The following is a 27802-nucleotide window of genomic DNA, read 5'->3' on the forward strand; positions in this document are numbered from 1 at the left end:
GGCACAAACTTCAGTTTTGGGGGTAAAGTCCAGTGGTGTAAAGTACTTCTTAAGTATTTAAAAAAACATATATATATATATATATATATATATATATATATTTAGGTATCTGCTTTACTTTACTATTTATATTTTTGACTACTTTTTCTTTATCTTCACTACCTTTCTAAAGAGAACATTTTCCCTGAAACACAGTACTCATGCTTCGCAGGACAGGAAAGGGATCCAATTCACTCACTAAATAAATGTCTGCATGTTTAACTTTTGATACTTAGCGATATTTTTGCGATTAGCTTTACTTTTGATACTAAAGTATATTTAAAACCAAATACTTTAAGACTTTTACTCAAGCAGTATTTTTCTGGGTGACTTTTACTTGAGTCATTTTCTACAAGGTAACTTTTACTCAAGTATCACAATTGGGTACTTTTTCCACCACTGGTAAAGTCTGCTAGAGCACTAACAACTGGGGTTAAAGTTAGAACAGGACAGAATAGGCCATGACATTGAGATAATACCATTTTTCTTCTAGCTTAAGCTGGTTTCGATTTGGAGGGCTTGATGCAATTCCTGATAATGGATTAGAATTATATTGTTTCCACCGAAACAAATGTGATTATAATCTTGTTATTGCATCGATACCAGTGTTTTTTATAGCTCAAAAAGGGGCTTAGGCGGTGGGCATGTCAGGGGCGTGGGAATGAGCGTGATCGGCCTGTCTGCACGCCAAATTCTTTTGAAATCTTTGAGTTCCTCATCTTGGCGGTGTATAGTAATGTTGGCTTTTTTTAAGCACATTTTCTGCAGTTCTACAAATTTTCCCAAATTTGTCTGCTGATTTTTAAAGCTAGTTTTCTGCAATTCTATGCATTTTGCCATGGCTAATGCTGTGTTATTTTGCTTGCGTCTAATAACAAAATGTATAATATTGCTACATTTATTGAATTTTTTTCTAATTTCTACATAGCCTACTTTGTATGGTTTAGTCGTTCAAGTTTACACTGACAGTGTTTTTCCATCCCAAAAATGTAATGAAATAAAACATTTTTTAGCAGCCCACCCAAGTATCACAATGGCAGAAAAATCTCTGAATTCTTTTGTCAATGGGTATGTATTGTTAAAGCACATTCACAGCTTCATCTTGTGAACAGTGGATTTATTGCTATTTTATTTATTTTTCTAGAGTTTTCTAATTGATTGTTCACTCTTCTTGAAAGGAGTTTTGGGGAAATAATGCTGTCCCCGGCAATACGTTTCCAGTTTATTTTATTAAGCGTTTTTAGCTTTAAATAAAAAAAGACTGTTGCATTAATGCTTAAGGCAGTTGTGTAGCTACTCTGAAAATAACCTCTCTCTCTCTCTCTCTCACACACAGATCGTCGACAGAAAGTGCCTTCGACATTCTTACTTGAGCTGCCTGCCTGCACGTCTCCTCCACCGAGCCTGCAACATTCCCTCCCTTCGCTGTGACAGAAGATAGCTCAACCTCAGCCCCTGCCCTACCAACTCACCTTTTTCAGGCTCCGTCGCTGCACTAGAGAAACCCAAGCAGACCGATTTAACTGCAGAGGTTGGGGGAACTGTCTGGCCACTCTGCCAAAACACAGAGTGCTGACTGACTCATTCGGGCAAGTTTAGTCAATACCCAACCCAACGTCTACACCCACTTAATATTCTCGCCCAAGCAGTGCCATCACCCTCGAAATAGCACCAGTTTCAATTCTCTTCCCCCGCCACCCCTTCCTTCCCACTACCACCACATTCAGACGGTCCGTCAGTCCAGCCTGCCTCTGAGCATGCCCCCGTTGCTCTGTCAGTGGCCTGCACCTGGGACTAACTGATTGACGAGCGACGTCTCTTGATTGGCAGCTTCTCTGATAGCCGCCATCTCCCAAGCAGCGACCACATCTGGGTTGCAAATCCACCAGCTCTGCTGCTCTGAAGTCTGCAAGGGCAAACGACTTTCACTGATCCACACACCTTTTTTTTTTGCTACACTTTTAGTTGTTTTTCTAGCACACTGAAGAGCCATTAGAGTATAGCCTCTCCTTAAACAAGTGGCTAGCTTTACCCCACCTCGGCATTGCTATGGCTTTAAATATTGCTTCGATGCGAGACACAAAATGGCTGACGCTGGAGGTGTGCCGGCAGTTCCAGAGGGGGACATGTTCGCGGAGTGATGAGGAATGCAAATTTGCGCACCCACCCAAAAGCTGCCAGGTGGAGAACGGAAGGGTGATTGCCTGCTTTGACTCACTAAAGGTAAGGAATGCAGAGCAGAGATAAAGGTGACGTATTTATTCTAAGGCACATGTGTCAAACAAGGCCCGCCGGCAGGATCCGGCCCGTGACACATTTCTATCCGGCCCATTCTGTGCACCAAAGGCAGTACATTTTCACACACACCTCCTCCCAGAGACCCACACACACACACACCACCTCCCAGAGACCCACGCACACGCACCCAACCATGAGCCCGCCAGTGTGCTGTATCATATCATCACTAAACATTTGCTTTATCCCCAACTGTTCTCCTTAAGGGCACTGACTGATTTTAAGCGTGTTGTAGGAACCGGGTCATTGTTGTACCACAGACAATGTCATATTGGTTGTCAAAAAGTTATTAGATAAAGGATTCACGTGAGTATAAATTACGACACACGTGAGTATGATGAGTCAACAGTTTGATACGCTCCCAAAGTGCGCAGGGGAGGGAAAGTGCATGGACACATGCCACAGTCCTAGGCTACTAAAATGTTGCAGTCTGGCTTCAGTTTTCAAAGCTTGACAATGAATAAACAAAAAAAACTAAACCTGCAACAAAACACCATGCAAAGGATAAACATGTAGGCCTATTACAGCAACATACAGCTGCTTTCAACTTCCTGTGATCCATGCAGCGCGAAAAATGTACAACCTAGGTACGTTTTTGTTATTTGCAGTTTTGAAATACTTTTAGGGTTGTAGCATCTTATGCACCTCTGCAAGCATAGCAGCAAAGGCTGGACAAATATGATTTATCTTTTGTTTAATGTTGAAACGCTCAATACAGCATCCTATGTATGTTTTTAATGGACATTATATAAAGGGGCATACTTTTTCAAGTAAAAGAATGGCCAAAAAAAATCTAAATACAAACGGGCTATGTCTGGCCTACGAATTTGTTGTTTTTTCAATATGGCCCTTACGGTGATTGAGTTTGACCCTACTATTCTAAGGGCTTCTGTGATATCTCGCTCCAAATCCTTTGCTCATTAAATTGGGACAGATTTTAATAGATTTTAATATTTAAATTGGGCACTACAGAATGAAGACACTTTAAGTTTGCTACAACCAGGTTTTGTTTCATAATGGCTTCACTTTTGCCCTGGTTTGAATAGATATGTCTTGCTGTAGGCCTAATCATTGTTAAATAACTCCCTAGTTATAATAAGTTTAAAAGAGCCTGTTGAAGAAGGTTAAGGGCCAGGTAAGGTAGCATATCGAAGCAAATTAGCTTGGCCTATTACATAACAATTTTGTAATATGAGGGGACTCAATCTGGAGCAGGTTATGTGTAAACTGCATTGCGCCGTAGATCATTCATACCACAGTATCATGTAAGTACACCTGAATTTTAAACATTTTGCCGTTCCGATGGTAGGAGGCACACGAATTAGAGTGTGTGTCAGTTCTCCACGCAATGCGAGAGTCAAGACGAGCTTTACCCTATGAGCGAAAGGTCGTCGTGATCTCTGCCGCCAGTTGTGGGGTGGGTTTTTAATACGTTTAGCTCTGTTACCATTCCACGTCCATCCTTTTATACTAGTGACCCAACGTCTGACCGGTGTAGAGGTGTCCGATGGTTCTATTTCTAGACTCTGTCAGCTGTGACACATAAAACGACATGTTGAATAAGGTGACTGTTTGTTTTTCTTTATTTGGCTTATGCAAGCAGTTGTTGCAATAGCATAAAACCTACACGAGTATGGTGCATGGTCACACTTTTATTTGGATAGTCCCATATAGATGATGTACAGATAGTCATACGATAAACACACTATCTGTAGATAAGCAAATGCTTGCAACGGTTACGGAAGGGTTAGGTTGAGGATAAGGGTTAGGGTTGGTGGATAGTTAGATGAAATGTTGTTGCTACTCATTGAACTTATACTTGGGACTATCCAGATAGTGTTAGCTGGCACATTCAAGGATTTATCCTTTATATTTATTTATTTATCCAGGTTTTTTTTCTGCACTGTGTAAACATTTTGTTTCAGTCATTGAAAAGACCTAGGCCGATACTGGAACCTGCTAAGACCCTCGTATTAAAAGCAGGTTCCCTTACATAACATTACACAGCAAACTACTGCAGTGGGGATGGGGGAGTGCAGGCTCCCTTATATTTAAGACAGTGGTAGCAGTAGCTGCGATTAAACCTTGGAAACCTACCCAGTGACAATGATGAATGACCAGAGAAACTGGAGCAGGTATCTTGCCGAACAATAGTCATACGTCACAATGCCTTAGCTTTTTAGATGAAAGTGGGAGCTATTGCAGCCATTTTAAAGGGACCTCAACCAGAAGGTTATGCAGTGTTTATAACATGGTCTTCAAGGTCATGCTTTGGGTCAAAGGCAAAGGTTTGAGTTTCACACAAGAGTGAGATGCGCTTTTTACATGATACCAATACTGAGAACTCACTGGGGGTCTGCTATTTTTCTGGTGTTGTTCCCACTGTCGCTGACCCTATAAAAGCGTGAGTTAGGATCAATGCGCATTCTACATGATACAACATCTCTGTCCAGCAAGATTTAGGGCAAAAATACTATATATGTTTAATTTGCAAATTGTGAATGTCATCATCTGTAATGATCATCACCTCCTTGGCATGTGTGGAATTCTGCCTGCTTCAGTTCAGAACCAAACCCAGTAACCACTCTATAACTACATGAGTCTTGGCAGCTCTACATCATTTGAGGCAACTCGCTGTTGAAAATGGCGTTGCATTTATGGGGCCATCAGCTGTTTTCTTGGCAACCCCCTTGGTATTTGTAAAGCCCCTTTGAGTTATTGCAGAGCAATCGGCCAATTGACTGGCGGTCTATTACAGCTGCCCGGCTCCGTCAAACCCTGCAACAGCTTAATGGGTGTACAGCTGACTTAAATTGGGATCGATTTGTAATCGTGCCGCGTAAGGACCTGACGTCCGTTCTCCGGGTGTTCGCCTACGTTCTGTCGAGATGCAAGCTACATTGAAACGTTTGATTTGTCACTGACATTTTAAATGTGGTGTTATTGTTCATATGAAGTGTAAAACAGATACTGAGATGCCACAGAGTCAGATATGAAGAAACAAACTGCAAGGCTCCGCTCTGTTGAAACGGTGTGTCCTCCTAACCCTCGTAAGCTCAGTGTTATTCTGGTGGTTATCTGGGGAGCCCTGTTCTGTTGACCTGTCCCCCCCCGAGGCATATCCTCACGTGCCTCGGAAGCCAGTTGAGACATCACCGCCAGGCCAATGTCAAGAGTCCGAGCTCTCTCCTATTATATCTGGAATATATGCCTGCCTGGATCCTCCTCAGCCACCCCATCTGTGACAAGGTTATCTAGCCTGTCTATAGTGCGAGGCGTGACACGGGGAGATCTGAAGGGATCCATTCAAAGGCGCAACCTCAGAGAGAGGTGAGGTAGAGGCACTCTGCTGCATAACAGAACAGTCAGGCCTCCTCACAGAGCCCCTGGAGGTACAGCAGTCACCCAACCAAGTTCAGTCCCCCATGGTGCGGGGACAGAGCAGTGAGACAGAGGCCAGTCAGGCCACTGGCAGCAGAGTCCAGATAAACACTGGCAGGTTTGACCTGCAGAGGTAGGTTGAACAGCAGGCTTTGCATTCTCCCTCTGTGTGCCCTGCATTAACAAGAAGTGCAAGATAAATTAAATCTGTCACAGGCATCGTTTGTTACATTCACCGTTCCGCCGTGACTTTGTCTTACTGTTTTCAGCATTTCGTACTGTCTTGTGGATTGCGTGCGTCCTTTCAGGTGCTTTTCTCTCCCGATGGACAGAAGTTCTGTGTTGCATGGACACTGTGACACTGTGGGTTTTAAAACTAGGTTTGGTTTGAGCTAACAGACACATTCAAGATACGTTGGAGTGAACCTGCCCCAGAGAAGGTTAGAGCTGAAGGATGTGTTGCCATAGCAATTTACCTGGCTAAAAGGTGAGCCACCTTCATGACAACGGTTATCTGGTTTTGATTTCAGAATTGGCCTAAGCTGGCTGACTTACTCTTTTATCACGCTTTGTAACAGGCTACTGGTTTGCTTTGAACTAACCTGACAACAGTTAGACTACTGTCTAAGATGCTAACCAAGGGAACCATGACCGTGAAGGAGGAGGAGGGGTTGGGTGACCGCAACAAAGGACTAGAGGTCGACTGATTTATTAATTTTCAAAGTCGATACCGATTATTGGAGGACCAAAAAAGCCGATACCAATTAATTGGCCGTTTTTTAAATAAAAAAATTAAATGTTATTTTTATTTTTACATTTTTAAAAATGTATATTTATTTATTTGTAATAAGGACAATTACAACAATACTGAATGAACACTTATTTTAACTTAATATAATACATCAAAATCAATTTAGCCTCAAATAAATAATGAAATATTTTCAATTTGGTTTAAATAATGCAAAAACAAAGTGTTGGAGAAGAAAGTAAAAGTGCAATATGTGCCATGTAAGAAAGCTAACGTTTAAGTTCCTTGCTCAGAACATGAGAACATATGAAAGTTGGTGGTTCCTTTAAACATGAGCCTTCAATATTCCCATGTAAGAAGTTTTTGGTTGTAGTGAGTTATTATAAGAATTATAGGACTATTTCTCTCTATACCAATTGTATTTCATATACCTTTGACTATTGATGTTCTTATAGGCACTTTAGTATTGCCAGTGTAACAGTATAGCTTCCGTCCCTCTCCTCACCCCTACCTGGGCTTGAACCAGGAACACATCGACAACAGCCACCCTCGAAGCAGCGTTACCCATGCAGAGCAACTACTCCAAGTCTCAGAGCGAGTGACGTTTGAAACGCTATTAGCGCGCATCCCGCTAACTAGCTAGCCATTCACATCGGTTACACCAGCCTAATCTCGGGAATTGATGGACTTGAAGTCATAAACAGCTCAATCCTTGAAGCACAGCAAAGAGCTGCTGGCAAACGCATGAAAGTGCTGTTTGAATGAATGCCTGCTGGTGCCTACCATCGCTCAGCCAGACTGCTCTATCAAATCATAGACTTAATTATAACATAATAACACACAAATACGAGCCTTAGGTCATTAATATGGTCGAATCCGGAAACTATCATCTCGAAAACAAGACGTTTATTCTTTCAGTGAAATACGGAACCGTTCCGTATTTTATCTAACGGGTGGCATCCATAAGTCTAAATATTCCTTTTACAGTGGGGCAAAAAAGTATTTAGTCAGCCACCAATTGTGCAAGTTCTCCCACGTAGATGAGAGAGGCCTGTAATTTTCATCATAGGTACACTTCAACTATGACAGACAAAATGAGGGAAAAAAATCCAGAAAATCACATTGTAGGATTTTTTAAAAGAATTTTATTTGCAAATTATGGTGGAAAATAAGTATTTGGTCACCTACAAACAAGCAAGATTTCTGGCTCTCACAGACCTGTAACTTCTTCTTTAAGAGGCTCCTCTGTCCTCCACTCGTTACCTGTATTAATGGCACCTGTTTGAACTTGTTATCAGTATAAAAAGCACCTGTCCACAACCTCAAACAGTCACACACCAAACTCCACTATGGCCAAGACCAAAGAGCTGTCAAAGGACACCAGAAACAAAATTGTAGACCTGCACCAGGCTGGGAAGACTGAATCCACAATAGGTAAGCAGCTTGGTTTGAATAAATCAACTGTGGGAGCAATTATTAGGAAATGGAAGACATACAAGACCACTGATAATCTCCCTCGATCTGGGGCTCCACGCAAGATCTCACCCCGTGGGGTCAAAATTATCACAAGAACAATGAGCAAAAATCCCAGAACCACACGGGGGACCTAGTGAATGACCTGCAGAGAGCTGGGACCAAAGGAACAAAGCTTACCATCAGTAACACACTACGCCGCCAGGGACTCAAATCCTGCAGTGCCAGACGTGTCCCCCTGCTTAAGCCAGTACATGTCCAGGCCCGTCTAAAGTTTGCTAGAGAGCATTTGGATGATCCAGAAGAAGATTGGGAGAATGTCATATGGTCAGATGAAACAAAAATATAACTTTTTGGTAAAAACTCAACTCGTTGTGCTTGGAGGACAAAGAATGCTGAGTTGCATTCAAAGAACACCATACCTACTGTGAAGCATGGGAGTGGAAACATCATGCTTTGGGGCTGTTTTTCTGCAAAGGGACCAGGATGACTGATCCGTGTAAAGGAAAGAATGAATGGGGCCATGTATCTAGCTTTAAGCACCAACTGTCAGAGCAGCTCACAGATTACTGCACCTGTACATAGCCCACCTATAATTTAGGCCAAACAACTACCTCTTTCCCTACTGTATTTAATTTATTTATTTATTTTGCTCCTTTGCACCCCATTATTTTTATTTCTACTTTGCACATTCTCCCATTGCAAATCTACCATTCCAGTGTTTTACTTGCTATATTGTATTTACTTTGCCACCATGGCCTTTTTGCCTTTACCTCCCTTATCTCACCTCATTTGCTCACATCGTATATAGACTTGTTTATACTGTATTATTGAATGTATGTTTGTTTTACTCCATGTGTAACTCTGTGTCGTTGTATGTGTCGAACTGCTTTGCTTTATCTTGGCCAGGTCGCAATTGTAAATGAGAACTTGTTCTCAACTTGCCTACCTGGTTAAATAAAGGTGAAATAAATAAAAATAAAATTGTGAGATTTTGAGTGAAAACCTCCTTCCATCAGCAAGGGCATTGAAGATGAAACGTGGCTGGGTCTTTCAGCATGACAATGATCCCAAACACACCGCCCAGGCAATGAAGGAGTGGCTTCGTAAGAAGCATTTCAAGGTCCTGGAGTGGCCTAGCCAGTCTCCAGATCTCAACCCCATAGAAAATCTTTGGAGGGAGTTGAAAGTCCGTGTTGCCCGGCAACAGCCCCAAAACATCACTGCTCTAGAGGAGATCTGCATGGAGGAATGGGCCAAAATACCAGCAACAGTGTGTGAAAACCTTGTGAAGACTGACAGAAAACGTTTTGACCTCTGTCATTGCCAACAAAGGGTATATAACAAAGTATTGAGAAACTTTTGTTATTGACCAAATACTTATTTTCCACCATAATTTGCAAATAAATTCATTAAAAATCCTACAATGTGATTTTTCTGGATTTTTTTTCTCATTTTGTCTGTCATAGTTGAAGTGTACCTATGATGAAAATTACAAATGGTGGCTGACTAAATACTTTTTTGCCTCGCTGTACATTGCACAACCTTCAATGTTATGTCATAATTACGTAAAATTCTGGCAAATTAGGCGGCCCAAACTGTTGCATATACCCTGACTCTGCGTGCAATGAACGCAAGAGAAGTGACACAATTTCACCTGGTTAATATTGCCTGCTAACCTGGATTTCTTTTAGCTAAATATGCAGGTTTAAAAATATATACTTCTGTGTATTGATTTTTAGAAAGGCAATGATGGTTAGGTACACATTGGAGCAAGGACAGTCCTTTTTCGCGAATACGCTCCGTATCGATTTGTATGCAATGCAGGACACGCTAGATAAACTAGTAATATCATCAACCATGTGTAGTTAACTGGTGATTATGATTGATTGATTTTTATAAGATACGTTTAATGCTAGCTAGCAACTTACCTTGGCGTACTGCATTCGCGTAACAGGCAGGCTCCTCGTGGAGTGCTATGAGAGGCAGGTGGTTAGAGCGTTGGACTAGTTAACTGTAAGGTTGCAAGATTGAATCCCCGAGCTGACAAGGTAAAAATCTGTCGTTCTGCCCCTGAACAAGGCAGTTAACCCACCGTTCGTTCCTAGGCCGTCATGGAAAATAAGAATGTGTTCTTAACTGACTTGCCCAGTTAAATAAAGAATACATTTTTATTGTTTTTTTATCGGCCAAATTGGTGTCCAAAAATACAGATTTCCGATTATGAAAACTTGAAATCGGCCTTAATTAATCGGCCATTCCGATTAATCGGTCGACCTCTACAAAGGACAGAAGGTACAGTGCCTTGCGAAAGTATTCGGCCCCCTTGAACTTTGCGACCATTTGCCACATTTCAGGCTTCAAACATAAAGATATAAAACTGTATTTTTTTGTGAAGAATCAACAACAAGTGGGACACAATCATGAAGTGGAACGACATTTATTGGATATTTCAAACTTTTTTTAACAAATCAAAAACTGAAAAATTGGGCATGCAAAATTAATAAAGTGCAATGTGTGTGAAATCAATATGTTAACATGGCTCAGACATTGTATAGGCCTTTGCTATAATATGCGCTTTTTTGACTCATAAAGGGGGTGTGTCTAGCGCAGTAATTTACAATTCCCACTCTGGGGTAATGTGATGGACTTTCACTGTTAAGACCTGGAGGTCCATCCATCTGTAGTAAGCTCAATACAGGGTGCATTGGCCAATTCATTGACAACTTTGGCTTTAGCTTCCTTTATAGTGGTGGGTAGGCTACTACCTTTTTACTGAAAAGGATGCGAGAGGGCGAAGTTCGTAAGGTGGCTTGAGCACTTTTACGAGGTGCTGAAATTCCCTATTCTTCTCAACCACCGAGAATGGGTGCTTATTCGTGGCTATAAACATACCTAACACTCATAACTTCTTTGTCCCGGTCAGAATCCACTGCTTGAATGCAGTGTGGAGACGAAGTTGTGGTGTTTTTGTGGGAGTTTCCGTCTTGCTCCGGTGGTAGGAATACTGGGGTGATTTCAGTGTAAATGTGTCAACATGTTTGAGGTTTTGGCAGCTGTGTAGGCCATTCTCGTTGAGCAGTGGCAATAAACTATTTTTATCCATCGCCGTTGTAATCTACTGGAGAGCCAAAATGTTCCCAAACTGGAGATTCAAACATTAATGGAATCTTCCTGCTTTATCGACCCCACCACTCTTCATCATACAGAACTAGTTCCCAGCTGCGCAAAATAAAAGGACAGTTTGAAATGCGCCAATTAAGATAACAATTTTGATTACAACGGCTCTATTTGTTGCAATGGAATAGGCAGAAATGTTTTTTTTCAGCTCAGATTTACTCAAAGCACACAACACAATGTAGGCATAGCAATGTTGTACAATCCAGCTCTTCAAGACTTACCCAGAAAGACTCCGTTGTAATCGCTGCCAAAGATGCTTCTACAAAGTATTGACTCAGTGGTGTTAACTTATGTAAATTCAATTTCTGTATGTCATTTTCAATACATTTGCTAACATTTCTAAAAACCATGTTTTCACTTTGTCATTATGGGATATTGTATATAGATGGGTGAGAATTTTGGGGTTTAATCCAATTTGAATTCAGGCTGTAACACAACAAAATGTGGACTAAGTCAAGGGGGATGAATACCAAGAAGGGATTCCTCAGAATGAAAACGAGGGGACAAATTGAATAAGTGTCTCACAGTAGGGGTGCTGATCTAGGATCAGGTCCCCCCCTATCCATATAATCTTATTCATTGGGATTTAACGGTCAAAACTGCGCTTGATTCTTACAGCGCCAGCAGAATGCTGTTGCGAGGTGTTGGATTATTCCTCCCTCGCCTCCATGCCTGTTATCTTCACCATCAGCGCTACTTCTCGGTGACCACCACCACGCCTGACTTGAGTGTTTACAACCAACCTGTTTTCCAACGCTGCCTCAGCCTATCAGATTTCAGAGTTTTCAAACAGAAACGGTTAGCTACACTAGTAGTAATTGTTGTTACATGTTTTGTGTTTTCCTCTTGTCAAATAAACATTGGTTGAGTCTCAAATGGCACCCTATTGACTACATAGTGCACTATATAGGGTGCCATTTGGGACACAGACATAGTCCCTCGGTGTGAACATCCCCTTGTTTTCTCTCCTCTGTAAGGACATTATGAAATGTGAAAATGGTAGTGTTTGTAAACAAATGGATTTGCGGGGAAGAGGAGGTATGAGAGTGCACTGGCTGGAAGGTCTACGGTGCACACAGCGTGTATAGTCAGGCAGGAAGCCTGGTGCTGGATTTAAACCAATTGTCAAAGACCAAAAACTTCCCCGGACATCTTTGAGCTCTGTGCAGCAGCGGCTCCCTCATGCTTCAGTACATGATCTGGGCAGAGGAAACATGGATATAGCTTAACACACTTTTTGAATCTCGTTTTTGAATTTAGATCTTAGATCTTGAATTTAGATCAAAATCCTAATGCTTCACTTAGTCTTCACCTTGACTTCTCAGCTTGCAAACTTTTTAGGGAGTGGGGGGTTGGGGGAACTTGCATTCCTCAGGGTAATTCCCTAAACTGGGCCACACCCTCGCCAGAGCAAACACGCATGGACCGGGGAATGTGTGCCGCGCAGCAGGCAGCAAAGCATAGTAAAGCTAGTGATCCCCCGGGGTCATTCACAGCGACAAAGAAGCGCTGGCTGCTGACCTGAGCTTTAACGGTAGGGCTAGCGATACCGGTGGGGACGAGGCTAGACTTTGATGATCCCAGCAGGCAGCAGCCCCCTCTTAAAAGCGGCCTCTCTTTTCCTCTCCACACCGTAAACACTCCAGACTTAATTTGGCCCCTGTGACGTCACTCTTTCCTGCTACCATCTTGTGACCCCAGACCGACAGTCAGACAGTTGATAGGACGAGGCGAAGGTCTAGCTGTCGCAGATGGTTGCTGCAGCGGATATGAGGCCAGTGTTTCCCTCTTAAATGGGCCACTGCTCTGACCCACGTGTGTGTGTGTGTGCGCTCGCACCTGCCTGCTATGGCCTGCTAGTCTCCACAGTGCAGTATAGCGCAGTGCGGGACCAGTGACAGTCTCTGTGGGCTGGAAACCACAGTCCTGGAATGGACTTCCTAAACATAAATTACGCTGTGAGAATCGGTCAGACCACTGGCATAGCACAGCCTCAGCTCTGACCTCTGCAGAACTGGTCTAGGCCGTTGAAGCATTGGCTGCTTTACTCTGTTATTGGGAACTGAAGCGTAGCCATTTTGTATTGATTTCTTCCCCCACATGATCTCATCCAAAGATTCAGCACAGGGTGTTAGTGACCCAGTATTACAAGCAAGCCAATAATGGGAGACTGAGAGCATTAAAAAAATCTGTCTGTAGGACAGAGGCTTCACCAAGTCCTCCCTCACTGGCTCTAAATCATTCTCTCTCGCTCTCTCAATAAAACAAGATGCTCTCTGAGAAATGCTTTCTCCTTGAATAATTTCTTCTGCAGAATGTATCCCTCTACAGTATCTCTCACACTTGCTAATTGCACCATCCATCCGCTGTGGTAAGCAGGCACTGCAGCAGACCAAGGGGAGATCCAGTGAGTGCAAGGCAGGCAGGCAGGCCGGAAGCTAGCTACACGCTTGGCCTTGGTGCCATTGTCCGCTTCCGACGTGGCACCCTATTCCCTATGGAGTAAACTACATTTCACCAGGGCTCATTGGATTCTGGTCTGAAGTAAAGCACTATGTAGGTAACAGGGTGCCATTTGGGACGTAGCCATTGTCATTTCCCCCTTTTTTTTAACGGGATTTTGAAATAAAACACAAAGCGTATTTAACTTATTTTGGAAAATAGCCCTAATGTTGTAATCTATGTTGTCATCCAAAGTCACATTTATTTGTTTTCCAAGCTATATGTAACGGAGAGACAGAGTCGAGAAGCAGGTGCGATGTTTAATAAAACAACAAACATGAAACAAGACATAATAGTGGTGTCTACGCATAAACACAGGAACAATACTGACTGAGGAAAGAACCAAAGGGAGTCAATCAGGAAGGTAATGGAGTCCAGGTGACTCATAATGATGTGCACGTAATGATTTGATGTCATGTGTGCGTAATGATGGCTCCCAGGACCGGTCCTGGGAATCCACCTGTGGTAAATTCTATTGATTGGATATGATTTGGAAAAGCACACACCTGTCTATGTAAGGCCCCACAGTTAACAGTGCATGTCAGAGTAAATAAAAAGCCATGAGGTCGAAGCAATTGTCCGTAGAGCTCTTGAGACAGAATTGTGTCGAGGCACAGATCTGGGGACAGGTACCAAAGAATGTCTGCAGCATTGAAGGTCCACAAGAACACAGTGGACTCCACCATTCTTAAATGGAAGACGTTTTGAACCTCCTAGAGCTGGCGAAGGGTTTTGGTCAGGGAGGTGACCAAGAACCCGATTAGTCGCTCTGACAAAGCTTCAGAGTTCCTCTGTGGAAATGGTTGTCCTTCTGGAAGATTCGCCCAACTCTGCAGCCCTCCACCAATCAGGCCTTTATGGTAGAGTGGCCAGATGGAAGCCACTCCTCAGTAAAGGGCACATGGCAGCCTGCTTGGAAGATTCTCTGGTCTGATGAAATCAAGATTGAACTCTTTGGCCTGAACGTCAAGTGTCACGTCTGGAGGAAACTTAGCACCATGCCTACGGTGAAGGTGGTGGTGGTGGCAGCATCATGCTGTGGAATGTTGTTTTTTTTAGAGGCAGGGACTGGGAGACTAGCCAGGATCACGGGAAAGATGAACGGAGCAAAGTACAGAGAGATCCTTGATGAAAAGGAAGGTTCACCTTCCAACAAGACAACTCTTAGCACACAGCCAAGACAACGCAGGGAGTGGCTTCGGGACAGAAACAAGCTTTTTGCTGCACCTGTGAGATCATCTGCAAATCTTTGTACGTGACCAAGGAACTTTTTTTTTTAGTACACAAAAAACGTGGACCACTTGGCTCGTAAGCACCACTTTCAAAACTACTGGCTGAAATGATGCAAAAGTTTGAGAGTGCATCTTTAAGCTTGCATTCAATTTCCCCTTGATGTTGCTCACAACAAGCTTCCATTCCCCCTGTCACAAGGGGAGTAATGGCTGATTTTAAGATAATCGTCAACCCTGTCCCTTTTTATCGTCACTTTTATAGTATTTTTATTTATTTATTTAACCTCTTGATGTGAAAACATATTAGTTATGAAGTTGAATATGTGCTCTTTATTACACAACTTTAAAATTAGGCGAAATAAATAGTATTTTATTTGTACAAGGACTCCACCTACGTACTTTGTTTTCCTCGTTGTGTTTTGTGAGCCTTGGGATCTGGTGATACAGAATGTAACCACTCTGGGAGCAGCTAGGAGACAGGCAGCCACAGCTGTCTTCAGAGGGGACGGAGTCCCTTTAATGAGCCACAGGCCTCCTTTTAATTGGCCTTAAAAAATTTAATGTGAGGCACAACCACCACCAACTAATTTGACTGGTAAGCTTTAGGGCAATGCAGAATGGGTGCCAATTGGGATGGAGCTAGCCTTGGCAGCCAATAGTGGCCGCTAGATCTGCACTATTGTCTAGGATTGATGTAAAACACTTGTGTGTCCCGTCCCGTAGCCCGGCTCATACGTAAAGTATCCTCCGTTCAGGCTGCAAAAGCATAATTTTCCTGCTTAACTAGCTGTGCTTAACTAATGGTCACCCACCAAAAATGGAAAATATGTGTACTCTCCTAATAGAACACAATTTTCCACCACCCTTTTCGGTTTAAAAAATACAACTTTCCCAGAGGGAGAAACGCTTTTAGTGTAAACTAAAAACACAAAGTATGTAGAAAAGGTAATGGATATAGATATATATATATATATATATATATATATATATATATATATATATATATATATATATATATATATATATATATATATATATATATATTTATTTATTATTATTCAGTCAAAAACAGTTAATTTAGCACTATGGATTTTATTATGTTTGAGCAAAATAAAACAGCATTATCCATGGCAAAATACATAGAATTGCAGGAATTTCTTTAAAACGGCAACATGTTCTTTCATGTGTAGAATTTTCTTGACAATTCAGCCACGCTGACAAGCTGACCGCACCCATTGCCTCACCCCCTGCCACGCCCACCACCTAAGCCTCTTTTTGATCCAGACAAAACACTATGTTCAATCACGGCTTTATATAGCAGGCCAGTATCCCAAGAGAGTCCTTGAGTGACTTAGTGTACGAATGTAGACTTGGTGGACGTACCAGTATGACTCATCTTTAGGAGACAAGCTACAGTGCCTTGCGAAAGTATTCGGCCCCCTTGAACTTTGCGACCTTTTGCCACATTTCAGGCTTCAAACATAAAGATATAAAACTGTATTTTTTTGTGAAGAATCAACAACAAGTGGGACACAATCATGAAGTGGAACGACATTTATTGGGTATTTCAAACTTTTTTAACAAATCAAAAACTGAAAAATTGGGCGTGCAAAATTATTCAGCCCCCTTAAGTTAATACTTTGTAGCGCCACCTTTTGCTGCGATTACAGCTGTAAGTCGCTTGGGGTGTGTCTCTATCAGTTTTGCACATCGAGAGACTGACATTTTTTCCCATTCCTCCTTGCAAAACAGCTCGAGCTCAGTGAGGTTGGATGGAGAGCATTTGTGAACAGCAGTTTTCAGTTCTTTCCACAGATTCTCGATTGGATTCAGGTCTGGACTTTGACTTGGCCATTCTAACACCTGGATATGTTTATTTTTGAACCATTCCATTGTAGATTTTGCTTTATGTTTTGGATCATTGTCTTGTTGGAAGACAAATCTCTGTCCCAGTCTCAGGTCTTTTGCAGACTCCATCAGGTTTTCTTCCAGAATGGTCCTGTATTTGGCTCCATCCATCTTCCCATCAATTTTAACCATCTTCCCTGTCCCTGCTGAAGAAAAGCAGGCCCAAACCATGATGCTGCCACCACCATGTTTGACAGTGGGGATGGTGTGTTCAGGGTGATGAGCTGTGTTGCTTTTACGCCAAACATAACGTTTTGCATTGTTGCCAAAAAGTTCAATTTTGGTTTCATCTGACCAGAGCACCTTCTTCCACATGTTTGGTGTGTCTGCCAGGTGGCTTGTGGCAAACTTTAACCGACACTTTTTATGGATATCTTTAAGAAATGGCTTTCTTCTTGCCACTCTTCCATAAAGGCCAGATTTGTGCAATATACGACTGATTGTTGTCCTATGGACAGAGTCTCCCACCTCAGCTGTAGATCTCTGCAGTTCATCCAGAGTGATCATGGGCCTCTTGGCTGCATCTCTGATCAGTCTTCTCCTTGTATGAGCTGAAAGTTTAGAGGGACGGCCAGGTCTTGGTAGATTTGCAGTGGTCTGATACTCCTTCCATTTCAATATTATCGCTTGCACAGTGCTCCTTGGGATGTTTAAAGCTTGGGAAATCTTTTTGTATCCAAATCCGGCTTTAAACTTCTTCACAACAGTATCTCGGACCTGCCTGGTGTGTTCCTTGTTCTTCATGATGCTCTCTGCGCTTTTAAGGGACCTCTGAGACTATCACAGTGCAGGTGCATTTATACGGAGACTTGATTACACACAGGTGGATTGTATTTATCATCATTAGTCATTTAGGTCAACATTGGATCATTCAGAGATCCTCACTGAACTTCTGGAGAGAGTTTGCTGCACTGAAAGTAAAGGGGCTGAATAATTTTGCACGCCCAATTTTTCAGTTTTTGATTTGTTAAAAAAGTTTTAAATATCAAATAAATGTCGTTCCTCTTCATGATTGTGTCCCACTTGTTGTTGATTCTTCACAAAAAAATACAGTTTTATATCTTTATGTTTGAAGCCTGAAATGTGGCAAAAGGTCGCAAAGTTCAAGGGGGCCGAATACTTTCGCAAGGCACTGTATCAACCGAAAGCCCATTTGATATAAGAGCTGCTATGAGGTCTGAGGTTTACCAAAAGAGACTAGGGTTGCATCCCAATTGGCACCCTATTCTCTATTTTGTGTATTACTTTTGACCATTTGGGAAGTAGCCAAGTTTTTCTCAACTCTACAATGTACATCACATCAATGGAGTTGAGCGGAGACGACTGTGGGCAGACTGAACCTCTGACTACATCGAGTCGCTGTCTGTTGACACAAGTAAAAATGTAAATTCTTAAACCCTTACTCTGTACCTGTTTGTCCTCTGTTGCTGCGTGCCTTTCATTGTTTGCTGAAATGCATACTTTAAATAAAACTTTCGTCAAATACAACCACTGACTGTTTCCTCGTATCGACTGACAGGAACTTGATGTAGTCGGAGGTACATTCCTCCCAGTCGTCGCAACCCAACTCCACTGAGAAGTACAGTGTTTGCAGAAAGTATTCACACCCCTTGACTTTTTTCCAAATGTTGTTTTACAGCCGGAATTTAAAATGGATTACATTTAGATTTTTGTCACTGGCCTACACACAATATCCCATAATGTCAAAGTGGATTTATGTTTTTAGAGTGTTTTACAAATGAATTAAAAATGTTTGCTTAACAAGTCACGTAAGTTGCATGGACTCTCTGTGCAATACTAGTGTTTCAAGTTATTTTTGAATTACTCTCGTCTCCGTACCCCACACATACAATTATCTGTAAGGTCCCTCAGTCGAGCAGGGAATTTCAAACACCGATCCAACCGCAGAGACCAGGGAGGTTTTCCAATGCCTTATAAATAAGGGCACCTATTGCTAGATGGGTAAAAAAATGTAAAAGCAGACATTGAATATCTCTTTGGGAATGGTGACGTAACCTAACCTAAATGAGAGAGTGAAAAGAATGACTCCTGAATAGAATATAAATATTCCAAAACATGCATCCTGTTTGCAATAAGGCGCTAAAGTAAAACAACAAAATATTTGGCAAAGAATTTCACTTTGTCCTGAATACAATGCATTATGTTTGAGGCAAACACATCACTGAGTACCACTCTCCATATTTTCAAGCATAGTGGTGGCTATATCATGTTATGGGTATGCTTGTCATCAACAAGGACTAGGATGTTTAGGATAAAAAGAAACCGAATATAGCTAAGCACTTTCAAAATCCTAGAGGAAATCCTGGTTCAGTCTGCTTTCCAACACACTGGGAGAAAAATTCACTATTTCAATAGGACAATAGCCTCAAACACAAGGCCAAATATACACTGGAGTTGCTTACCAAGACGACATTGAATGTTCCTGAGTGGCCTAGTTACAGTTTGGTCTTAAAGCATCTTGGAAATCTATGGCAATCCTTGAAAATGGCTGTCTAGCAATGATGAACTTGAAGAATAACAAAAATTGACAAATATTTTACAATCCAGGTGTGGAAAGCTTTTAGAGACTTACCCAGAAAGACTCAAAGCTGTAATCACTGCCAAAGGTGATTGTAACATTTATTTACTCAGGGGGTTGAATTTACGTAATGAAGATATATTAGTGTTATTTTCTATATATTTCTTTTTACATATGTCAATTTTTCTTCCACTTTAACATTATAGTATTTTGTGTAATTCGTTGACAAAAAATGACAATTAATTCAATTTTAATCCCACCTTGTAACACAACAAAATGTATAAAAAGTCAAGGGGTGTGAATACTTTCTGAAGGAACTGTGCATATAGTGGAGTTGAAAAACCCAGCTATTTGGAATGCAGACTAAAGCTGTGCTGACAGACAGCCTAATATGATACAGATGGGGACGAGACCTAAATAGATTACTTATCACTAGCCCAGTGAATGACTTGTCTGTATGGATAAGAGACTGAATGATTTCTTCTTTCACTTTCTGGGAATGTCGGGGGGAAGTGAGGCGGTCATCTTGGAGTGATTTAAGCCTTGAAGTGAAGCACTCTTTTGTTTTAGTGAGGTAGCCTTAAAGTCCCACTGCAGTCAATAAATGGATTTCCCTGGGTTTTATATACTGTATTTCCACACTATAAGTTTGGAATAATACTGTGCAAATTATGATAATGCCCTTTTAGTGTAAGAGCTACCACCTGAAATTTCAGCCTGTTTTGGTGGGATGCAGTTTTGGCCTGACCAGTTTTGGAACACCGTTTGGGTCTTTGCTTGTCAAAAAATATACACGTCAAATAACACTATTTGTCGTGTCAAATAAGCTTGTTGACCAATCAGGACCTGAATATGACTGCACGTCACATTATAAGGTAACCTATTCAATTTTTTTTATGTAGTTATTACACATAGTGTAATCAATCACTCGTATTTCATATGTCACAACGATTCATCTATACGTATGCTATGATGCTGGTAAACTTGTCTCGCCCACCTACTGTGCTGGTCATTAAAAAAAAGCTAGCTAGCTCATGGATGCCGACAATGTTCTTCCCCAAAAACATAGCAAAACGACATCTGTTTCAGTAGCTAGCTAGGTGTCATCTAAAATAACCCTAATGTATAAAACAGTTCTGATTTGATTAATGGCCAGACCCATCTATGTGGAGTTAGCCACAATAAGGATTACCCACAGTAGTGGACTTTGCAGTTAGCTTTCAAAATAGAGCTCTGTCATTTACAGTGATGCAAATTAATACAAATAGTAGAATTATGCCATAATTGAATAGATTGTGCTAAACGAGGTTGGCATGTTTATATAAAATCAACAAAAGGCAATCATTTGTTAATTTGACAAAAATCTGTTGAAATCACACTTGATGTATTAGACTTTAGAATTGCATTGGGGGCTTATTTCACTGTACCGCCTTACCTGTGGATTGTGGATCAATGGCATGGGGTATCAGTCTACTCAGTGACACCCAGAGAACATTAGGGTCGTAGCTCTTATTGTGGGACTCTGAAACAACTGAATTGAGCCACATTTGTTGTCAACCCATGTGTATTGAACACTATTCCAGAGGAAAAAAATACTGCATGTATGTTTTGGAGTCTGATAACTCTGAGGAGGACATTGGGGAAAAAAATATATTTGGTATTGAGTAGACTGATACCCCATTTCATTGATCCCCAATCCTTAGGTAAAGCTGTACAGTGCAATATGAATGTCAATACACACATGGCTGACTGGGGAGGCGATTTCACAGTCCCGCGATAAGAGCTACAATGCTAATATTTGCGTAAAATATCTTTGGTATTGAGTAGACGGATACCCCATTTCATTGCTTCACATTCCAACCTTGTTTAACATTATCTAGTCTAAATATGGCCTGCATCATTTTCAACGTGGTACATTTATTTTGAAGGCAAACCATTAGTTCTAAAAAATATTGTGCTTAATCCTTATTTTGGCTAGCTTCACAACCCGGTCCGGTCAAGCCTCATGAAGCTAGCTGGCTGCTTATAACGTTAGCTTTGGGCAATAGGGTTTAGTAGCTGGCTAGCTATTTATTTTCATGAACTGAAGTTCAATTTCAATAGGTGAACAACAAGTGGCTACCTAGCTAATACTTACTCACAAGGAATCCTAAATCATTGCTAAGAATAATGAAAATGACTGCAGTTTCTTCTGGTCATTGTTTTCATGTTGGTTGTATTGGTGCTAGCTAGGTACCAAGCTAAAGCTAGCTAGCTACCCCATGTTGCGGTCAAACACAACATTCTACAATTAAACAGTGTTATTTGACGTGTATATTTTTTGACATGCAAAGACCCAAACAGCGTTCCATAACCCAGTGACATTACCAAGCGGTAAATTAGTCAATAGACCAATAAGAAAGAGTTCCAAACCTCTGCTAATATTGGCTAGTTTTCAGATTTCAGAAATTGCTCTTTGCTAAGATGCTACAGCATTTCTGTTTCTTTTTGACCATTTTATTTGAAAACAATCATCGTGAGATACTTAATTGTTACCCTGAACGGATTTTGAGATTGAAAGGTCAGGGAATGCTTTACAATGGTTCCAATCGCTGAACATGTAAACCGTTAGGTCACATTTCATAATAATGTCTTCATCCGTACGTTCGTCACACGCAATATCTCAAAAGGCACTGGCCCAATTTTGACGAAACTTGGGTGAATGATGCGTCTTGCAAATTACACTGACTGGCCCAAGGCGGGAGCTATAGTAATTAACTGAAATGTGTTGGTCACAGGCGATATCTCAATTGGCCCAAAGGGGGTCAGGGTGCTGCATCATTCGTGGGGAACGACATGTTTACTGTTGCCTTGCTATCCTGTCACATAAAGTTCATCTGTCAAAGTCTGCACTGTGCACATGCGTTTCAATTGTGGAAAATGATCCAATGATTACGGAGGCCAGATTGATTACCATTCCAACTGCACAAAGGGTGCCTAATGATTTGACATGAACAAAGTACCTCGTAATTACATAACTGCCAAGTACAAATACTAGATTAGACCAGTCGTTATTATAGTGATTTGGTTCAACATGCGAGGTTGAGAAGTCTTTCAGTCAACATCAGTGTTTTCCATGTTCTCCAGTGCTCTACACACTCCAGGGTTGTATTTACTAGAAAACCAAACAGACTCAAATGGGGAGGGACTACCTGAACATGTCCAATAAGAAACACTTGTTTTCATTGCAAAATGTTGCACTGGTTTGTACTAATGATACGACCCAGTGCACCATCTACTCTAGCAGCATGCCCCCCTCCCCCCTCCAGTGAATGGTCATGTGGTAAAGGTCTAGAGATCCTGCTGGTGGTAGGCGCGGGGGGGGGGGGGCATGCAGAGTTCAGGGATGAAATGGAGATGGGCAATTTCACACCCAGCAGATGCCTGCGCCACTGACCCGTGGCGACAGGTGGGGGACACTAATTGGCAGCGCACACAGGGCCAGGGCCTACAAACTGACTGTATCCCAAAGGCATCCTATTCCTTTTATAGTGCACTACTTTTGACCAGAGCACCATGGATCCCAGTCAAAAGTAGTGCTCTATATAGGGAATAGGTTACCATTTGGGACGCCTACACACTTCCCCAGACTCAGATGACCCCATGGAGGGAGAGAGGGGTGTACAGAGGGAGGGAAAGATAGATGGGAGTACTGGTGGTTGTGGGGGACACACAAATTGGCAGCGCATATATTGTTGCAGTCCATTATAGTCCATTATAACTATCCTAGTCCATTATAACTATCCTAGGAGGGAGGGAGAGGTAGATGTAAGGAGTGAGGGAGGAAGTCAGGGAGAGGAATGTGGGATCAAGGGCGGGAGGAAAAAAGTAGGTGAGAACGAGGGAGGTGTAGGAGTGAGGGTGGAGGGATGGAGCGGAAGGAGTGAGAGCGTGTTCTTCCGGTGACGCAGGGATTCTAAAGTACTTCCATTTGTCATTGTTTAATAAAGACCAATGCAATTCAACGTTTACATTCATTAACAAATGATGAGATGAGACAAATGTATTGTCTCTGTTGTTTGACAGGCTTTATGAATACTCATAGAAACACAAACTCTCTCTGTCTTCCCCATACTCCCTCTATTCACCCCTATGTTGTTCTACAGAGGGTGTGGTGCTCTCTCTCTCTTGCTCTGCCCTACTCTCCCTCTATTCCCGATATAGGGGTGTTTTGCTTGGTGATTCTGCCGTGTGTGTACGCTTAAGGTAGCACTTGAGCGGCTTGTGTGAGTCATCACTCTTGGGCTCTAATTCACTTCCTGTAGCGCGAGGCAACCTTGGGCTTATATTTAGAGTCAGAAGGCCCATATCACCAGAGAACCTACATAGAGTACCTACCTAGCAAGCTACCTACCCCTGGGTCATGTTCATTAGGGCATGCATCATTTTAAAATGCTTTGCAAAGGAAAACAAAAATGAGCATGTCTCATTGTACAAGTCCAGGTAGTCCCTCCCTGTTTCAGTCTGTCATGTTTTTTGCTGCCTTATGAACACGGCCCTGGCGAGGAGCTGCCACTGCGTCTCTAAGCCCTCAGAGGCTTTTGAGTTCAGCCGTACAGGGGGAAATCTGTCACCAGGGGAAACGCTATCCCAACCAGAAAACATTTTGTATGCATATGCTGTCCTCGCTTGGTTGTCATGCTCGCACAAGGTGTCTCCCTAATCGCTCTCTTACTCCTGTGTGGCTCAGTTGGTAAAAGTGTGATGCTAGCAATGCCAAGGTTGTGTGTTCCGTTTCCGTAGGGACCACATAAACGTAATAAAGATGCACTCACTGTAATGCAAGTCACTTTGGCTAAAAAGTGGCATATTATATAGAAAGATGACGGAAATGCACAGGGTAGAGGAAAAGGTGCCTAACCAACTTGCGAGAATATACTAAGCCACTCTTGAAGGGCAGTTGACATTGATGGGGAAAAAATGCTTCTTTCTTTACGCTACCGGATGACATCCTTCATCAGGGTGTCTGTGTCCAAGTGGCACCCTATTCCCTACCTGCACTACTTTTGACCTGAGGCTGGAATATGGTGCCATTTCAACGTATACGGATGACTGATGTCTTGTTTATAAGCGCCACTTCGTAGTCTGAGAGTGATTCACTAATACAGCATTCTCTTTCAATGAATTGTGAATGAATAGAAAAGGCCCATAACACAACCGTAACCTTGGACACACTGGCCTGTGTCAGCCATGTCTCCCATATTACAGATTTTCTGGTCTGTGTCCCAAATGGCACCCTATGGCACTACTATTGACCGGAGCCCTATGGGTAAGTAGTACACTAAATAGGGAATGATATGCCATTTGGGACACATCTATGCTCATCCATTTGCTGAGTGTGTTGGAAAGGGGCTTTGATGACTAGATCGGCTCCTGCTCTCCCTCCACCTCATCCCTCCCTCTACCCCCTCCATCTCATTATCCCCCTTGGTCTGGGCTATGGATTTACATCGCTGTGAAACACTAGACACCCGACAAACTATCAATAGCCTCAGAGGATTGGAGAAAAGAAGATGTAGCGTTTTATGTATGAATCTTGAAAAGGAGTGCGAGGGCTCGGGTGAATGGCGGCCGGTGCGTAAGATGAAAAAAATAACCTGGCTATGGAGTTAAGCATGTACTCAAAACATAAAAAGGTAAAACAAAGGCAGAGTAAAAAAATAAATACTTAAAAAAAAAAAAAACATCCAAATTCGAAAGAATGAAAAAATAGTGTCAGATGTAAAATTAGTGGTTTTTATGGTTTGAGTGTGAGGAGCACCTGCTGAGGCTCCCTTGTGTGACTGGCGTTTTCTAGAATATCAATTGAAATTCTAGAGTCTTGATTAAAGGCATCTAACGTGATCGTTGCAGTGCCTTCAGAAAGTATGCATACCACTTGACTTTTTCCACATTTTGTGTTGAAGCCTGAATTGATTAAATTGAGATCTTGTGTCACTGGCCTACACACAATTCCCCATAATGTCAAAGTGGAATTAGGTTAAAACATTTTTTATTTTACAAATTAATTAAAAGCTAAAATCTCTTGATTCTATAAGTATTCAACCCCTTTGTTATGGCAAGCTTAAATAAGTTCAGGAGAGAATTTGCTTAACAAGTCACAAATTCCATGGACTATAATAATAGTTTTTAACATGCTTTTTGAATGACTACCTCATCTCTGTACCCCACACACACACAATTATCTGCCAGATCCCTCGGTTGAGCAGTGAATTTCAAACACAAATATCAATGCCTCGCAAAGAAGGGCACCCATTGGTAGATTGGTTAAACTTTTTTAAATCAGACATTGAATATACCTTTGAGCATGGTGAAGTTATTAATTACACTTTGGATGGTGTATCAATACACCCAGTCACTAGAAAGATACAGGAGTCCTTCCTAACTCAGTTCCTGCTGAGGAAGGAAACCGCTCAGGGATTTCACCATGAGGCCAATGGTGACTTTAAAACAGTTACAGAGTTTAATGGCTGTGATAGGAGGAAACTTAGGATGGATCAACAACATTGTATTTACTCCACAATACTAACCTAAATGAGTGAATAGAAGGTAGCCTGTACAGATACAAATATTCCAAAACATGCACCCTGTTTGTAATAAAGTAAAATTACAAAAAATGTAGCAAAGAAATTTACTTTATGTCCTGAATACAACGCGTTATGTTTGGGGCAAATCCAAGACAACACATCACTGAGTACCACTCTTCATGTTTTCAAGAATGGTGGTTGCTGCATTCTGTTAAGGGTATGCTTGTCATCGGCAAGGACTCTAGAGTTTTTGGGGATAATAAGAAACAGAATAGAGCTAAGCACCAGCAATATCCTAGACTAAATTCTGGTTCAGTCTTCTTTTCAACAAACACTTTTCCCACATGTATGTTACAGCCTTATTCTAAAATTGATGAGCAAAACATTTCTTTAATCTACACAATACCCCATAATGACAGGTTTTTAGAAATTTGTATTTATTAAACATAAACAGTAATACCTTATTTATATATGTATTCAAACCCTTTGCTATGAGACTTGAAATTGAGCTCAGGTGCATCCTGTTTCCATTGATCATCCTTGAGATGTTTCTACAACTTAATTGGAGTTCACCTGTGGTAAATTCAATTGATTGGACATGATTTGGAAAGGCACACACCTGTCTATATAAGGTCCCACAGTTGACAGACAGTGCATGTCAGAGTAAAAACCAAGCCATGAGGTCGAAGCAATTGTCCGTAGAGCTCCGAGACAGGATTGTGTCGAGGCACAGTTCTGGGGAAGGGTACCAAAAAATGTCTGCAGCATTGAAGGTCCCCAAGAACACAGTGGCCTCCGTTTTTAAATGAAAGAAGTTTGGAACCACCAACACTCTTCTTAGAGCTGGCCAGCCGTCAAAACTGAGCAATCGGGGGAAAAAGGGTCTTGGTCAGGGAGGTGACCAAGAACCTGATGGTCACTCTGACAGAGCTCCAGAGTTCCTTTGTGGGGGCACTGGGGGACTAGTCAGGATCGAGGGAAAGATGAACAGAGCAAAGTACAGAAATCCTTGATAACCTGCTCCAGGGTGCTCAGGACCTCAGACTGTGGTGCAGGTTTGTTCACCTTCCAACAGGACAATGACCCTAAGCACACAGCCAAGACCACGAAGGAGTGGCTTCGGGACAAGTCTCTCTAAATGTCCTTGAGTGGCCCAGCAAGAGCCCGGACTTGAACCCGATCGAACATCTCTGTAGAGACCTGAAGATAGCTATGCAGCGACGTCTCCCCATCCAACCTGGCAGAGCTTGAGAGGAATTGCAGAGAAGAATGGGAGAAACTCCCCAAATACAGGTGTGCCAAGCTTGTAGCGTCATACCCAAGAAGACTCGAGGCTTGTAATCGCTGCTAAAGGTGCTTCAATAACGTACTGAGTAAAGAGTCTGAATACTTAAATGTAAATGTAGGTTTTCATTTATTTGATTTTTTTGTCTAAAAACGTGTTTTTGCTTTGACATTATGGGTTGTTGTGTGTAGATTGCTTTTAGAATAAGGCTGTAACGTAAGAAAATGTGGAATAAGTCAAGGGGTCTAAATGCTTTCCGGCTGCACTATAGATTCATTTTAGATTGGCTAGCAATTGTTGTTTATTTTCTCTCTTGAAATGGCCATTTTTTCTCTAATTGCAGTTTGACGTTGGCCAGTACTTATTCTACAATCCTTTTCCTCCTCGAAGGTGTCAGTGACGAATAGGCCAATCTTACAACTGGTATGCAAGTGTCTGAAATGGACTGAGTGCTCATGACAGTTAGGCTTCGTTGTAAGGAATATTGCCTCGGTCCTGAACCTCGGCCTGTCAACACAGAGGTTGGGATGGTACGTGTATGCACGCCTGTGTGTATGTGTGTCGTCGGATTAGTGCAGCTCAACAGGGTGGGTTTCATGTCTCAGCAGGTCACAGATGATCAGATTAACTGGAGCAGGCACGGCTCACTGGATT

At 41.9% G+C, this 27802-nt stretch overlaps 1 protein-coding gene across 12 annotated transcripts in view; it reads left to right on the forward strand.

Moving 5' to 3' along the window:
* The window catches only part of LOC110527576 (muscleblind-like protein 2a), a 70959-nt gene that overhangs the window by 14168 nt on the left and 28989 nt on the right, over positions 1–27802 (forward strand). For all 12 annotated transcript variants that reach the window (XM_021608947.2, XM_021608945.2, XM_021608946.2 and 9 more), the window contains exon 2: positions 1376–2262. In XM_021608947.2, the coding sequence (XP_021464622.2) occupies positions 2089–2262 (174 nt within the window). In that variant the 5' untranslated portion in view covers positions 1376–2088. The remainder of the gene's footprint in view (positions 1–1375; positions 2263–27802) is intronic.

This window comes from Oncorhynchus mykiss, chromosome 7 (genome assembly GCF_013265735.2).
Source record: "Oncorhynchus mykiss isolate Arlee chromosome 7, USDA_OmykA_1.1, whole genome shotgun sequence".
NCBI classification, from domain to species: Eukaryota; Metazoa; Chordata; class Actinopteri; order Salmoniformes; family Salmonidae; genus Oncorhynchus; species Oncorhynchus mykiss.